Source organism: Marmota flaviventris, chromosome 2, assembly GCF_047511675.1.
Source record: "Marmota flaviventris isolate mMarFla1 chromosome 2, mMarFla1.hap1, whole genome shotgun sequence".
NCBI classification, from domain to species: domain Eukaryota; kingdom Metazoa; phylum Chordata; class Mammalia; order Rodentia; family Sciuridae; genus Marmota; species Marmota flaviventris.
Window position 1 is genome coordinate 199823942 of NC_092499.1, and position 17159 is coordinate 199841100.

Here is a 17159-nt window from a genome sequence, read left to right on the forward strand (position 1 = left end):
CTATTTTGACTTTATTTTTAAAGAATTATTTAGAGATATGTAAAAGTGTACCTCTACTACATTTAAAAGACCTCTGTTACATTTCCAAGTAGAATAATGTGTCTTTGGCTACTTTCTTACTATTAATTTCTGATTTTATCAAGTTACAGCCAATAAATATTGGCCTATACAATTTGTGCTATTGACATTTCTTTTTGAGTATTTTAAAATAATATTGAATATTCCACATACATTTTTAAAGTTTAATATTCATTTGAAAGGTTTTCCTATTTTTTATTTCACCAACTTTGTTAAATGTTTGGGTTTTGTCTTAACTGAAATGTCACCTTTCCTTCCTTCCTTTTGTGTTGGGATTGAACTCAGGGCCTCATGCAATGCTAAGCATGTGCTCTACACTGAGCTACATCCCCAGCCTGAAATGTTAATTAATGAGGGAAGAATATTTAGTCTTCACCTATCATTGCAGTTGTTTCATTGTTCCTTGTATTTCTATCATTTTAGATAAATATATATGCTTCATGCAGGTTCATGACTTAAACTTTCTAGATCAAGTGTATTTTTTAGCAATGTAAAGTATATTTCCTCCCCATGTGATATTCTTTGAATTCTATTTCACTTTCAGTGCATACTTGCCTAGTGTATCTTTTTATATTCAACTGTTTTAAACTTTTCAGTGATTTTATTTTAGTTATCTCTCTCATAAATAGCATTTAGCTGGATTTTGACTGCTAATTTTATCCAGAGTCTCTGTGCTTTAACAAGTGATTTTATTTTATTTATTTTTAGTATTTTTTAACCTATTGATGGATCTTTATTTTATTTATTTATATGTGGTGATGAGAATCAAACCCAGTGCCTCACACATGCTAGGCAAGCGCTCCACCACTGAGCTACAACCCCAGCCCTTAACAAGTGATTTTAATACACTCACATTTACCGTGATTACTGCTGTGTTTACAATTAGACTGCTACCCTATGTGTAACTCAGCTCCAGTTCACAATGGATTTCTTTCCTTCCTTACCCACTCCAACTTGGCCCTGTGTTCAGTCTTTGTATTGTTCCCTCTACCTGCCTATGATTTGCTGCCTCTCTATGTTTATTGTAGCAGGATGCCCTGCCTTTCCCTAACTAAGGCCTCTCTCAAGCTATCTCTTTAGTATGCTTTTTAAAATAGCCATTATGACCTAAACTGGTCTATTTACCGTATTACTTACTCAATGTCTGTTTCCCTCACTTAAAGTTCACGTGGGCACCAATCTCATCTGTCTTTTTCAGGGTGTTTCTGAAGATTCATGAGACAAACTGGACTTAAGAGTACAGCTTTTGCGGCATTAGGAATGGCAAAATGAGTATCTCATAAAAGTGATATTTTTTTTCCAAAAATCAATCTGTTTACTGAATGCAAAATACCTATTTTTTTTTTAAGAGAGAGAGGGAGAATTTTAATTTTTTTTTTTTAGTTTTCGGCGGACACAACATCTTTGTTTGTATGTGGTGCTGAGGATCGAACCTGGGCCGCACGCATGCCAGGCAAGCGTGCTACCGCTTGAGCCACATCCCCAGCCTCGCAAAATACCTATTTTAGAGGATATTTCATTTTTAAGCACCTTTTTCACTAAACACTACATATGTTAAACATTAAAAGGGAATCTTTGGGGTCTGGGGTTGTGGCTCAGCAATAGAGCACTCGCCTAGCATGTGTGAGGCCCTGGGTTCAATTCTCAGCGCCTATAAAAATAAATAAATAAAATAAAGGTGTCCAACTACCAAAAAGCGGGGGAGGGTCTTTAGAGTTTTTTTTTTTTTCTTCCCCAACTTGGCAAATAAGGAAATTCAATTTTAGAAATGGTACAAGTATTCAGTTTCAGGTGAAAATATAAAGTTTTTTTGTCAGTATAAATTCTCCTGCTCCTGATTAAGTTATTTACTATTTGCCATTTTGGGCAAAAAGTTCATTTCAAAACAGCAACTGCCTTCATAGAAGAAAAGAGAGAATCTTTTTCATAATTAAATACTGGTTGTCTCGAATCAAAAGGTGTCTTTCTAAGACTGTTGAGGGAAACATGTTAGCCAGTCCAACAGACACTTTAAGTTTAGGGTAGGTATTCAGAACTTTGTTCATTCAGTGGATTGGCTCTTTCTTTGCCAAACGTGATTTATAGATGTACATAATCCATACCCTATATACTTCTTTGATGCTTCTGATAAGAGTACAAGAGACTCAAAGGAGAATAACAAAGAAATTTTAAAACCATATAATGTTAATAAAATATGAATACATCCTTGTCTCTGAATTTCTGTAGGACCTAGCAGGAAAAAAGCAGCCTATGTGAAGAAACCTACACTTCTAAAAACATTTTCAAATGAGACTTTCAAGGGTTAAAAGTCAGGTTTCAGCACCATTGAATGCTGTCCCCAGAGATTCTGATTCCCTATGTCTAGGGCAGGACCTGAGAAACTGCACTTCTCATGAATTTCCAGGTAATGCCAACACTGCTAGTCTAGGGACCACTTTGAGGCCAATGCTTGCTTTGGGATTACGGTCAGAGCTATATATCAAGAATACCAAGACATTAGAGCTTTCCATTTGATCTTTGGTATTTTCGGATATAGCAATTCATGTATATATCCCACTTCAATTTTCTTTCATTGTTTAGTTGAAATGCTCTTAAAAGAAAATTTAGAAGATAAATTCTCTTGAAAATCTGAAGGTAAAAATACAGCAGAATTTTATATATTAGGATAGGTTGGTTTAAACATATACAAATCCAAATAATTTAGAACAAGAGTCCCAACAGCAATGCCTCTAAGTGTCAGGTCAGACAGTTAATACAAATGAGTAAAGTGGGCCAGACACTGTGAAGAATTGAAGATGCCATACTCAAAGAGGGCACCTGCTACTGAGCTCCAGACAATACCCAATAATATAGGATAGACTGTAAAAATCTTCCAAGTTTTCAAGATAACATTGTATCTCTCAAGTTTTAAATCAACTAAAAGTTTTTGTGTATAGAACACACAAAAAGATCTGTGGGCTGGATACTGCCAATTTATGGCCTCTGAGTTAGAAGAATGCAGATGGGCCACATGTGAGCCTATTCACAGTGCCCACGGGTCCATTCCTTCTAGCAATCCCTTACTTCCAAAATAGAAAACACTCTTTAAAGACATACAAAAAGTTCCTTTGTATAAATAACTTAACCATCAAAACAAGTTCTCTGCCAACGATCTTAGTACGGGCAAACTATGGCAAAGAGAAATGAATTCTTCATGTATTGGAACTATTGATCTAAGATAATGAATTGCATTAAAGTGGTATTCCAGGAGAACCTAACTTCTGTAATTTAAAAACCAAAGATAGGAAGAAAGACAATTAGACCTAGACACAGAGATTTAAGGATTCTTAAGAATTCTCTCCCAATGATGGTATGATCTAGTAACTGAAAGTTATTTAAACACCTTCTCTTACAGATTCATTGAACTGGCCTTACAAATATGTTGAAGACAACTACACAGGCAATATGGAATAGCAAGCACAAAAGTGAAAAAGATGAAAGCCAAAGACCTAGAAGAGAGGAGAGGTAAAGGGTGAACTGCATCTTTGGTCCTTTGTAAGTAAAAACACTGCACCTATGTTCAGAAAATCTGTAGTTCAATTGTCTATTAACACAGCAACTAGAACAATAATTATAAAACAAAAAGGATCAAGTCACCTCTGGCCAATGGTTTTCCATTCTACTTCAAGTAGAAGTCCTTCCCACACAAAGCCCTACGCTATCTGGCTCTCCCTTACACTGTGATCTCCTTTACTGTTCCACCCCCAAGCCATTCCTGACATACTATCTCTTTAACACATCAAGCAAGTTCTTGCCTCACGATCGTTGCATCTGTTTTCTCACTGCCTGAAAACCTCTTCTGGATGTTCACATAGTTCACTTCCTCATCCTCTTACCAACAAGGACTTCACTGACTACTCTTTTACTTTAAAAAGTTATGTGCACATGTGTATGCATGCAGCACATGTGCATGCGCGCGTGCGCACACACCCACACAACCACACACATGCCCCATCTTTCTCCTCTTACCTCCCTTTTGCTTTATATTTTCCACAATACACACCACACCATCTGACATGCTAAATGTTTTACTTATTTTCCTTCTTTATTCTATAGCATGCCTGTAATCCCAGCAACTTGGGAGGCTGAGGCAGGAAGAATATAAGTTTGAGACCAGCCTCAACAACTTAGCGAGATCCTGTCTCAAAATAAAATAAAGATGGCTGGCAATAAAGCCCAATGGTAGAGCACCCCTGGATTCAATCACCAGTCTAAAGAGAAAAAGTTTGACTAAATAAATTAATGAACACTTGGGTTCTAATATGGGTTCTGGGTTCTACTCAGTTAAATAAATTCAGGTGATTTAAAAGATCTCTATCCTTAATAAACTATGACATTTTACAAAAGTAGTAATTAAGTTAGGGAAGAATAACATCACTTCCTCTAAGCCAGTCTGCAGTGTAGTGGAAAGCCAAAATTAGTAAGGCTCCCAGACTTAAATCTAATGCCCAAACTAAGATCTTTTATAAACAACAACAAATTATGTTAGCTGAATACCAAACTTCAGAATTTAAGAATGTAAAAACAAAAAATTTCCAAACAGAAAAATGTTTTCTAGAAAGGAACATAAACTCCTTAGCTTACTTTATTCCACAATTTTTTATTGCCTCTAACTCTTTAAGTCCCTGTGAACATTACTTAGGGTCTGTGGGGAAAGGACAATGCTCCACAAGCAGTGGAAGGAAAACCACATCCAGTTTTTCACAAGAAACTTTGGAATAATTTAATATTCAGCCTCTAGAAGACTCAGAATAATCGTCTCACACTAAAATTAGGAGAACAGTTATCAAAACAGCAAAGGCACTACAAAACAGTGTCAACTGCCCTTTAGTCTAATTCTTAAATATAAGATCACAACCACAGGGCTGGGGTTGTGACTCAGCGGTAGAGCGCTCACCTAATATGTATGAGGCTCTGGGTTTGATCCTCAGCACCACGTAAAAATAAATAAATAAAATAAAGGTATTGTGTCCAACTACCACTAAAAAATAAAAAAATAAATAATAAAAAAAGATCACAACCACAAACAAACTACTAAAGACAGTCACATCTTCATTTGATGTCTGAATATTTCTTTTACCACTAACAATTTCAAACTAGACAAAAAGAAAAATGGCAAACAAATAAAGGATTTTTAAAGCAAAAGAGATGCCATTAATCAGGGACCCCGGAATTTCTCAGATGTCAGTAAAAATATTTCAACCTCATGAGGCCCTTAGCCCCAGAGATGCTGACAGGAGCCGTTGCAGGTCATACTGCCTAGGAAAATGCTCCTATGCTCAGGCATTTCAGTAAAATGAAAGCTCTGGATATGTGGTATTTTGGATCACTTCCCCCAGAAGATAGAACCCTTTATTTCAACAATACTCACAAACTCATAGTCTCCATCCTGTGGAACTTTCCAATCTGAAGAATTTTTCAGTGGGCCAGGTACACTCTTACCAAAGCTATTGATTTGGTTTTCCTTTTCTTTTTGTTCAAAGTATTCAAGAAAAGATGGTTTTGCAGGTTGCATGGTCTCATCCCTTCCTATAAACCAAGAAAAGTAAAAGGTGAATAGGCATACACTTTTATTTTAGGTAAGTTTAGTAAATAAATAGATCTCCAGATTGGCTATGTCTCCAGTTAGATCAGGAGTTTATCAAGAAAAGTTACCCTAATATATCAGAAAGACCAATGGGTCTTTCTGTTAGATGCTCTTTCAAGAATCTAATGAAACTATAGAAAAACGCACAAATGCTCAATCAAAATATTCCTTATACAAGAGAATTCAAGGTCCCCCTTAAAACAAATGCCCACACACATGGTTCCTTTTTCTAGATAGAAAGTTTTGGGTGTTGCAATGACTCTGAATAAGTTGAATATAATAATTTTAGGTCTTCCATAGTCAATAGTTCCTGTAATATTCAGACTGGAAAACACTTCAGAAAAAAGTAAATATATTTATTTAGCACCCACCAAAGACAATATTCTCTACAGGCATTTCCATAAGGAGTGGGGATGATATATTAGGGTAACTTTTCTTGATAAACTCCTGATCTAACTGGAATGAGAAAAATATGTGTGAAAAATAAAATATATGTAAATCATAATCTATCTAACTTGGAAATATTATTTCTAAATAATATTTGGAAATGCTTCACAATAAAGTTATGGGGAAAAACAACATTATATATACAGTATGATCTCAATTCAGTAAAATCATATTGATGGGGGGAAATGACTGTAAGAATACATACCAAAATGTTAACAGGGTTTATCTTTGGTAGTGGGACTATAACTAATTCTTATTTGCTATAATTTCTTTAATACATCTTTTAAACTTTTTTAAAGAAGATAGTACTGGATACATATTAAATAAACATAATTGATTATAAGAGCTACATGTGTCCATAAGATCTTGCAGGCTGGGTGACCAGGAAGATTGGTAAAGAAGCTGGGTCTCAAACCACCTCAGAGAATAGAATCAGTGGTTGGCGGCAGCAGCAGTTATCACAGGAAAGCAAATACAGCAATTACTAGTAACTCGTAACAATGGCAAAAAGAGTAATTTTACCTGGCATGATTTCAAATTCTTGCTAGATGAATGCACCTATTTCACATGTTGAAGTACCATGTGCCTGTGGTCATAATGCTAATATGGGGAAATATAGGAAGTTTTTTCCTCAGTGCTTTCCATGAATAAAGGGCTTACATAGCCCTTTTCCTCAGTAACCAGAAAGGAGGACCAGAATATTCAGAGCCTTAAGAAAGGGATGGGGGCTGAGGTTGTGGCCCCCTAGCACGTCATGCGAGGCCCTGGGTTCAATCCTCAGTACCACATAAAAATAAATAAATAAAATAAAGGTATTGTGTCCACAACTACAACTAAAAAATAAATATTTTAAAAAAGAGAGAAAGTAATGGATGGAGAGGTGTTTCTCTCCAGCAACACTGTCCTATGTGATCTTACTTATCTCACGACACTCACCTAAGTGTAATTTCAAGCCAGAACCCTGACTGCCCCTCAGATGTTTGTCATCTTCCTATCATCACTGCCAAGGTCAACAGTAGTCAGTCCCAGATCTGCCTACTTCCAGATGCCGCCAATAGCTTTTCAGACTTTAGCCTCTTTACTTATAGAGGATTAAACACCGTATTTGCTAGCACCGGTCAATGAATACATGGTGTTTTGTTCGGTGTACTCTAGATATAACTTTAGGTGCTTTATGGTATTAGGTACTTTTCATGCTTACTCTGTTTAGTTTTTAAGTTAAATTTCAGGTAATATTTCATGCCATAGTTTTTCAAGAACTACAAAAAAAAAAACTTATAAAAATGGTAGTGCTTTGGATTTGCAAATGTGTTAGGAAGCTATGTTCTTTTGCCTCATTCCCTTCCTGTGGGACCAGAGGAGAGGACTGCTTCAGAGGCAATTCTGCAGCAATCCAACACGTAATTCTACACATAAAGTAAGGAGTGTTCAAAGAATCTCTAAGAGCCAAGCAATCTCAATAGTACTACCAACTTGACATGTTCAGAGATGGTATATATCATGACCAGACACTGAGCAGCTAAACAGAATAAAAAGTCCAGAAACAAGATAAAAAGAACAAGTGGTTACCCAACAAATGGATAGCTATTTGAAAAAGATTACTTTGGATCCATATCTCATACCATAAGCCAGAAAAACTCCAAATGGACAAAGGATCTAATTGTAAAAATGGAAAACATAAATACTAAAAGAAAATGTGTGAATGCATGTGGAAAAGACTATGACAAAAATCCAGATGCAATAAAAATAGATAAAAATTGTTTTCATAAGAAAAAGTCACAAATTTTTAAAAAATGAATAAGCACACATATACTTTAAGTCAAACCAAAAGACAAATGATAGAGGCTGGGGGCAGTGGCGCACACCTGTAATCCCAGCAGCTCGGGAGGCTGAGGCAACTCAGTGAGACCTAGTCTCTACATAAAATACAAAATAGGGCCGGAGATGTGGCTCAGTGGTTGAGTGCCCCTGTGTTCGATTCTGGTAAGTCTCCCCCTCCCCCCAAAAAGACAAATGATAAACAGAAAGAAAACATTTACAACAAATACCATAACATTTTTAAAAAAAATTTTAAAGACTATTTCAAGAACTCTTTATGTATTAGGGAAGTAAGCTCCCAATATGTAAAGAATTTTTTGAATCAAGGAAGACTAAAAAAGGTGAAAAAATGGATTAACAACTCAAAAAGACAGTACACAACAGATACCCAATTGGTCTTTACACATGAAAAAAATAAATGCTTAGGTTCACTCATAGTGAGAGAAACACAACTAAAATTTATATTTCAAAGGGCAATACACTCTTGGTAAGGCTGGGGGATAAAGGCACACTGAATGTTGTGGAACTGGAGTACACAAGGCACCACCCCTACAAAGGGGGTCTAGCACTGAGTATTAAACATGAAACAGAGAGGCACCGGAGAGCTCTGAACATTTGAACTGGAGGTCTTAATATGATCTCATTCTTTTTTTGAAAAAGATATTTCTCAGCTGTTTTCATTAAAAGGACTTGGAGGGCTGGGGTTGTGGCTTAGCGGTAGAGTGCTCGCCTAACATGTGTGAGGCCCTGCATTCGATCCTCAGCACCACATACACCATTTACAAGTAACTAACTAACTAAATAAATAAATAAATTTTTAAAAAGGACTTGGAACAATGACACTTCAGGACTGATGAGCTCATTTAGCACTCAGATCTGGGGCTCCAATACCATTCTCTGCTAAAAAAAAAAAAAAAAAAATTAGGACTTCATGAGAAAAATACCTGATTCCAGGTCTAGAGAAGGAGCACTACATATTGAAACTAGAACATCTTCTTGTGCAAAAAAAGCAAGTACTCAAAACAATACAAGAGACATCTTGAGCACACACCCCCTCACACACACAGACACAACTAGGAAATTCAGGAACACTTGGAACATCAAAAAGAACACACAGAATAAAAAGAATCCATAAGCTCAGAGTGATAATCTAAGAGTAAAGGAGGTTTTTGAGAGAGGAGAAAGCTTATTTCGAAAAATCACCATTTTTCAAAAATGGTGGCTGGGGTGTAGTTCAGTGGTAGAGTAGTTGCTAGAGAAATCACCACCTAACAAGCATATTATATTATGGTAACAAAAAAGAATATTCTTGGATTTTTTTTTTAACTGGGGATTGAACCCAGGGGTGCTCAACCACTAAACTATATCCCTAGTCCTTTTTATATTTTTATTTGCAAACAAGGTCTCACTAAGTTGCTGAAACGGCCTAACACTTCTGATCTTTCTGTCTCAGTCTTCCAAGTCACTAGGATTATATGCATGTGCCAACCATGCCTGGCTTTTTATTGTATTTTTGAGACAGCATCTCACTAAGTTGCCCAGGATGGCCTTGAACTTGGGATGTTCCTGCCTCAGAATTCCAGTAGCTGGGATTATAAGTGTAAGCCATCATGCCTGGCTAAAACAGTACCTTCTTTCTTGGGAAATACACACTTAAATTTTGAGAATAAGTTCCACATATCATGTACCACCTTCTCTCATCACTTCTATTATTTCATGTCCGATTTGTTTTCCTGCCTGGTTTGTTTTCCTGTCTTCTTCCTTCTTTTTTTCTTTCCTTTCATCCATCCATCCATCTATCCATCATTATATAGGCACAGAGAAATGACTAAAATGAGTTCTATAAAAATGGCAACTTCTAGGGCTGGGGTTGTGGCTCACTTGCCTAGCACGTGTGAGGCACTGGGTTCAATCTTCAGCACCACATATAATTAAGTAAATAAATAAATAAGGTATTGTGTCCATCTACAACTAACTTTTTTTAAATGACAACTTCTACCTAGAAATAGTAGATAAATTAAAATTTTTCTATTGAATGATACAAAAGCCATAAGGGCATTATTTTTTAAAGCATTATATCCAGCAATAAAACATACTTCTTCATTATTCCTTTCAGTTGCAAGACAGGTAGACTTTAGACTAAACCTATAGCGTCTGTTCTCACTCTGATTTTATGGGTTGATTATGACCAATGAACAGATAGATACACATTCCTATTGCAAATTACAAATATACAAAAAATATACAAATTCCTATTACCCAAGATTGATTTTTAAAATGATAACTATAATTTCCGCCTGATATCCCCACCCTGGGTCATGCCTTCCCACAGTAACTCTGGCCCTGGCCATCTAACTTCCTTTGGGCATTGAAACAACAGCAAATACATGGTAATCAGAAATTTGAAATTCTTGTGTACTCTACTAAAATGTAAATAAGCTTCAGTGAGCCTGATAGACGGTAAATACTATGTATAATCATCAGATGTCTTACAGAGGCCTTCATAAATCAGCCAACCCCAGCTGCTACTATAACAACTGATCACAGAGCAAAGCTAAGGGACAAGGCCTGAAGAAACATCTAGCTGAGTGCAACTTAATGCCAACCTACAGAATCATGAATGAAATAAAATGACTGCTATTTTAAACCACAAAATCTTGCAGTGCTTTGTTAAGCAACAAAAGCTAAATGACAAAGAGTCTGACTGTGTCTGCATCCCTCTCTCTCTACTTCTCTTCCTCACCTCCTCATCCACACACACCACTCTATACCTGCAAAAATGGACCCATCCTTTGGAAACTCAGGTTCAAATTCAACTAACATTTACTAAATACATTTTGAATTTCAGGCTTCTTACCAGGTCTCTCTCTCTCTCTCTCTTTTTTTTTTATGTTGACTCTTTTTATTTTTATTTATATAATTACCAGGTATCTTCACATGAATGTTCTCAACCAAACTTCCTGACCACTGTATGAAGTAAAGGAGGAAGAAGACTTGCACTTATTAGGCACCTACCAAGTAAGTACCAGACAAAGTACTACTTCACTTAATCCTCACAGAATTTAGAGGTATGTGTTATTATACCCATTTTACAGGTGAGAATTTTGCCTAAGATTTCATAGCCAATAACCAAAAAGTATAGGATTTGAATGCCAACTATTAGGTTTTAAGTCTGTGAGCTACATCTCATACTATAAATTCCCTAAAACGAAAATGAAGATTCCTGATATGTTAGTACTGCCATTAAGTCGAGGTCAGAAAGAGTGGGGAACGGAGTGTTCCCAGGAACCTTATCTTTGAACTTTTCTTTTGGAATCCTTTAGCTGGATGATCAAGTCTTGGACAGCAGCCTGCCAGTGCTGAAAAGCATAAGAGAATCATTACAAGTTGATTAAAGGCTATGCTGTCCCAGGGGCTTCAGCTGCTGGCCAGTGGGCATTTTGTTTCAACTTGAGCTGTTTTTTCAGATGTATCCCAGGAAATGAAAACGTTTCACTGACTGATAATACAAGAAACCTGAAGCCAAAGGAAGAATGGACTGAGCAGGACAAGAAAGAAGCCACTTCTTTGCTGATTCTTTTATCTGATGCAGGAAATACATGAACTCCATACAATGACTGGCCTATTTTTCTTTGTAAGCCACATTTATGAAGCCAAATGGACAATTTCTCTAAAGCCACAGACAATGAAGTGAATTCATAAGCACCTATGCCTTATACTTATTTTTCTTTGAAAAACACTATGTAAAGCAGAATGACCCAACAATCCAAACGTCCAATTGATGAAAAGATAAATAAAATGTGATATACGCACAGAGCACAGAATTATTTGGCAATAAAAATCTGAAATATTAATACACACTACAAAATGGATTTATCTTGAAAACATTATGCAAAATAAAAGCCTGACCAAAAAGTGACAAAATTGCATAGTACCACCCACATAAAAATGTCCAGAATAGGCAAAACCATGGAGACAGGAAGCAGATTAATGGTTACTTGGGGATGGGGAAGAATACAAAGTAACTGCTAATAGGAATTTCTTTTGGGGGTTATCAAAATGTTGGGAATTCAGTTGTAATTCCAGTGTCTCAGAAGGCTGAGACAGGAGGATCGTGAGTTCAAAGCCAGCTAGCCTCAGCAAAAGCGAGGCACTTAAGCAGTGAGCAATGAGACCTTGTCTCTAAATTAAAAAATACAAAATAGAACTAGGGATGTGGCTCAGTGGTTGAGTGCCCCTGAGTTCAATTCCTAGTACCAAGAAAAAAAAAAGTTGGTAATTCAACAGTGTTTATAGTTGCAATACCTTGTTAATATATTAAAAACCTACTAAATAAATCATATGCTTTGAATTGGTGAATTTTAATACATATCACAATTAAAAATAATAAACTTAAAAAATTATGTTGTGGTGATGGCTGCACAAGTCTGTGAATATATTAAAAAAAACTACCAAATGGTTTACTTTAAATGAGTGAACTGTATGATTTGTGAATTATGTATTAATAACTCAAACTGTTTTAAAAAAAAAAGGCAATGGGCCACTTTCATGTACTATTTGCTCTCATTTCTGGACTTATATAACACAATGCCAGATAGTCATAACTGGGAAGAAACTTGACCAAAGAAAGGCTGAAGCCCACTTTTTAAAAAAATATTTATTTTTTAGTTGTAGTTGGACACAATACCTTTATTTTTATTTATTTCTTTTTATGTGGTGCTGAGGATTGAACCCAGAGCCTCGCACATGCTATGCAAGCGCTCTACTGCTGAGCCACGACTCCAGCCCCTAAAGCCCACTTTTCTTCTGGAATAACCATCTTTTAGACTTTAAGCTTTATGGCCTTCCATTTCAAACCTTCATCTTTCAAACTGTCACAAAGTAAACCATATGGTCAACCTATTCTTTCCCGAATTCCTATAGTAAATATTTTTTACCTAAATGGTAATTAATTCTGTTCAAAGTAGACAACTGGGTAAGAACCCACATTTTCTTCTGTGTTTCATGTATAAGTACTTGTAAGGAAATCACCTCCAGTAATTTCTCAATGTGTTATTGTGGCTTGGAATAATATGCCATAATGTACACTTCTTATAAGATTTTTTGTTTTTTTAAAAAATCTAACATTTGTTTTATGTGTGTGTTGCAGTTTTGTTTTGGTTATTGGGCACATTAGCCCTTTACGTGTGTGAACGCATTTACTTACATAAGTTATTATCCAAGTTGCTGCATGTGACCCATAAATATTCTTCTACATGTTCTTTGAAACCACTAAGAACTGCTGGAATCAACTTATAAGATGCCTTGGGACCCAGGATAATTTCCAGTTAAGCAGTTTGGGTAAGTGCCTCAATGAGAACTGACCTGACTTCTAGCAGCAGTGCTCAAGTCGTCTTACTGGTGGTGAGCTGCAGTGTATCTATTCAAAGATATCTAAATCCAAATTTCAAACAAAGAACAACATATCTAAAAAGATGTAAAAGGTTCACCATTGAGAATGATCTGTACCTTGGTTATTGCAGGAGTTTCCTAATTGGTTATACCTTTTACAGTCTTCTGGAATTCCCCACTTTCCTAATTAAAGTTTCTTTGTATACCTTCTTAAAAACAGAATCAAATTCAAACTCCTTACTTTGGCATTCAAAATCTTTAAAAACTAAATCAAAACCCACATGTGCCTCAGGTAAAATGGATATTTGATATACATTTTTACCTTTCTGACTTTGCACCTGCATGAACTATCCTACCCAGCCTTCCTACATACATAAGTCCTTGTCTTCCTTCTTACAAATTCTTTAACAGTTTTTGTACCCCTTACCCAGCATTTGAACTACCGTTTCATTATCTTCATATGCAGAGGTCCTTTCTCCTCAATTACATCATATCACTATCAAATATCAGTATCTGAAATACCCAGGTTCATGCTCTATACATTTAAAGAATTAGAAAATGCAGTTACAGTATAGAGGCATGCCATAAATAATGTCAATGACAAATGTCAACTACCTGTTTTAATTTATAAGTTCCTAGTCAGCAGTAAATGTCTCATTTTGTTTTACATACTGAACAATAATGACACATAGTGACTACCTAATAAATACTTCTTGGTTGGTATTAAATGTTCATTTTTAAGATTGGTTGATTGATTTTTATAGTACTGGGGACTGAACTCAGGGTACTGTACTACTAAGCTACATTCTTAGTCCTTCTAATTACTTGTTATTTTATTTTGAGACAGGGTCTCACCAATTGCCCAGGCTGGCCTCAAGCTTTTGATCCTCCTGATAAAGCTTCCAAAGTAGCTAAAATTATAGAAATGTGCCTGGCTTAAATAAGTTCATTTTTAACAAATACCAATTACAAGATGATATTTCTTAGAGCAGACACACAGAGAATCACTTAAAGAGAATCAATCTTTTCTTCTATAGATCAACTTAAATTCATATTTGAAAAATGCAGCTCTATTTTCTTTTTATTTTATTTTTTAGTTTTAAATGGACACAATATCTTTATTTTTTATTTTTATGTGGTGCTGAGGATCGAACCCAGTGCCTCATGCATGCTAGGCAAGCGCTCTACTGCTAAGTCACAACCCCAGCCCCTGCTCTATTTTCTTACTGAAAAAGACTAATAAGCAGCTTAGAGCTCCAGAGAAATATATTCCACTAACTAATCAAGACTAATGTATCTGCCTCTTAGGCATAAGAGCCCCCCAAAATATGTCTTTTGGATTCAACTTTCCTTTGTTCTTCATTGATATTATGCTACTGCCTTCTCTGAGAAATTGTATATCTCCACAACTAATTCTGGCTTTCCTTTTTACCAATACAACTATACTGAAGAAATTTAGATTCCCAAAAAATATAGACCTTGAGTCCTTCACCCAACTCACAATTACATCTGGCACTTTTATACTGTAGGTCTGGCAAGGTGTTTTGAATGAATTTTCAGGCACCAAGAGTCTGTACTTTTTGGCTTATCCCAAAAAAGCAAGAATGTCAGTGGTTTCCAAGTTAAAAGTAGGCCTAACATCTGGACACAATAAGAAAAACTGTATAATTAGGATTTAGTCTCCACTCTGGCAGAACGACCTTGAATTATTTGTGAAGCTGTGAGAAAAGTCTAAGTACACCAAGATGTCTACTCTTCTACAATAAATCTCACTCAGGAGGGAGCTTCTGAGAAAATGCAGTGACCCACAGAGATTATCTTTCAGGGATGGAAAAAAAAATCCAGTTAATAAAAAATTCCACAGTATCAAGATAAAAGTCCAAAACTTTAAAAACTCCGTTCAAGGGGCTCCAAAGTCTGGCATTCTTTAAAAATCTGTCATCTTGTATGGTGAACTATTTAACGGAGTTTCAAAACATCTACCACCTTCTTGCCAAGGAATTTAGTGCGCGCACGCGCGCACACACACACCCCCCTCTTCTCTTTTCAGCATATTTGTAAAACATTACTGAAATACACAAGTGACTTTCTTTAGCTCAATCATTTTCATGCTAATGCTTAGACATACTCAAGGTGGCATTTACAAAACACCATTTAATAAAAGAACAGGGGCAAAAAGCACTACCAGCCAAACTTGGTGGCACACGCCTGTAATCTCAGTGGCTTAGGAGACTGAGGAGGAAGGTAGTGAGCTCAAAGTCAGCCTCAGCAACTCAGAGAGATGCTAAACAACTTAGCAAGACCCTGTCTCTAAATAAAATACAAAAAAGGGCTGTAGATGTGGCTCTGTGGTTGAGTGCCCCTGCATTCAATCCCTGGTACCAAACAACAAAACCCCAAAACAAAAACAAAACAAAAAAACACTACCATTTAGAGAACAATCATAATCATAATCATCATCATAATAATAAAAAGTGATGAAGAAAAAGTAGTCCTGGTTAAAAGAATGCTTAGTACAATGAAAAATCCACTCTCATACAAGACTCATATTTATTATAATGCCTATAATTTTGAGCATTTATATACTAAGTATTTTTTATATATTTTCTTATATCATCTCAACAAAACTAGAAACTTTTATGTCCCATTTTTTCAGAGTAGGAAACTGACGGTCAAAAAGGGAATAACTTGCCCAAGAAGACACATTCTATAAGACTCTGAAACAAGTTTCAAGCCAAAGACTGATTCCAAAAAAATCAACATTTATTCCACTCCTCCTCCTCTTCCTCTCTCTTGCCCTCACTCAGAAACATGATTCCAACAAAACTAAATGCTTTAAGTTTTAGCTTTGATAAAATAACTGCACTAATATGCTATCTGAAACTCTCATAAGGTGCTGATTCTGAGTGGCAGGCACATGTAGACATTTTAATATTCTCTAATGATAGATTTTAAAACCATAAATTGATCAGAAATTGAACAGTAAGACTATTGTGGTAAAAGAAGTGCTAGAATTCTTGCAGTACTTTATGACCTAATTACCATACAAGTCAGAATGGGCAAGATAACACACAAGGGAGGCAATGGTGTAACAGCCTTCTTGAAACAACTGCGGGTGGAAAGAAAATAGGCTAGGAGTCAAGAATGTCTTTCATGCACACTGATATGTGTATCTGATGGATCATTTCAACAAGAACCTAGCCTTTGATTTTAAATGAGAAACCTCAGAGCAACAATAGGTGTCTTCATAAACTTAGGATTTTCTGGGGAAGTATAAATACATAATGTTTTTACCACATGGTGCTATTACCGTAATTTATCTAATACACACTTCTGAGTTGCCCTAACTTAATTATGCCACTATGCTTTAAAATTCTATTTCAAAGAGATTAATGTGCTATAGCTCTAGGGAACAAATTAAAATTTTATGATCTAAGTGCGAGTTTTTTTTTTAATATTTATTTTATTTTTTAGTTTTCGGCGGATACAACATCTTTGTTGGTATGTGGTGCTGAGGATCGAACCCAGGCCGCACGCATGCCAGGCGAGTGCGCTACCGCTTGAGCCACATCCCCAGCCCCTAAGTGCGAGTTTTTAAGAAAAATCATCTACTCATGCCTTCAGTTCATAGAGCCTAATTTGAAAAGCTGTCAGGGGAAAACAACTTTGCCATTAGTAGTTCGTATTCTGCCTCCCACAAGCCCAACAAACCTGGAGAGGAAATGCTGAGAATAGTTGTTACATGCATATCTAGAAATGCACAAGGACCAGAAGAGTGGCATGATAGCCACTGAGTCCT

The 17159-nt window shown here is 36.1% G+C and overlaps 1 protein-coding gene across 3 annotated transcripts in view; it reads right to left on the reverse strand.

The window, feature by feature from the left end:
* Positions 1–17159, reverse strand: part of Stk4 (serine/threonine kinase 4) — a 99806-nt gene that overhangs the window by 43097 nt on the left and 39550 nt on the right. For all 3 annotated transcript variants that reach the window (XM_027954342.2, XM_027954343.2, XM_027954344.3), the window contains exon 10: positions 5489–5646. In XM_027954342.2, coding sequence (XP_027810143.1) covers positions 5489–5646 — 158 coding nt within the window. The remainder of the gene's footprint in view (positions 1–5488; positions 5647–17159) is intronic.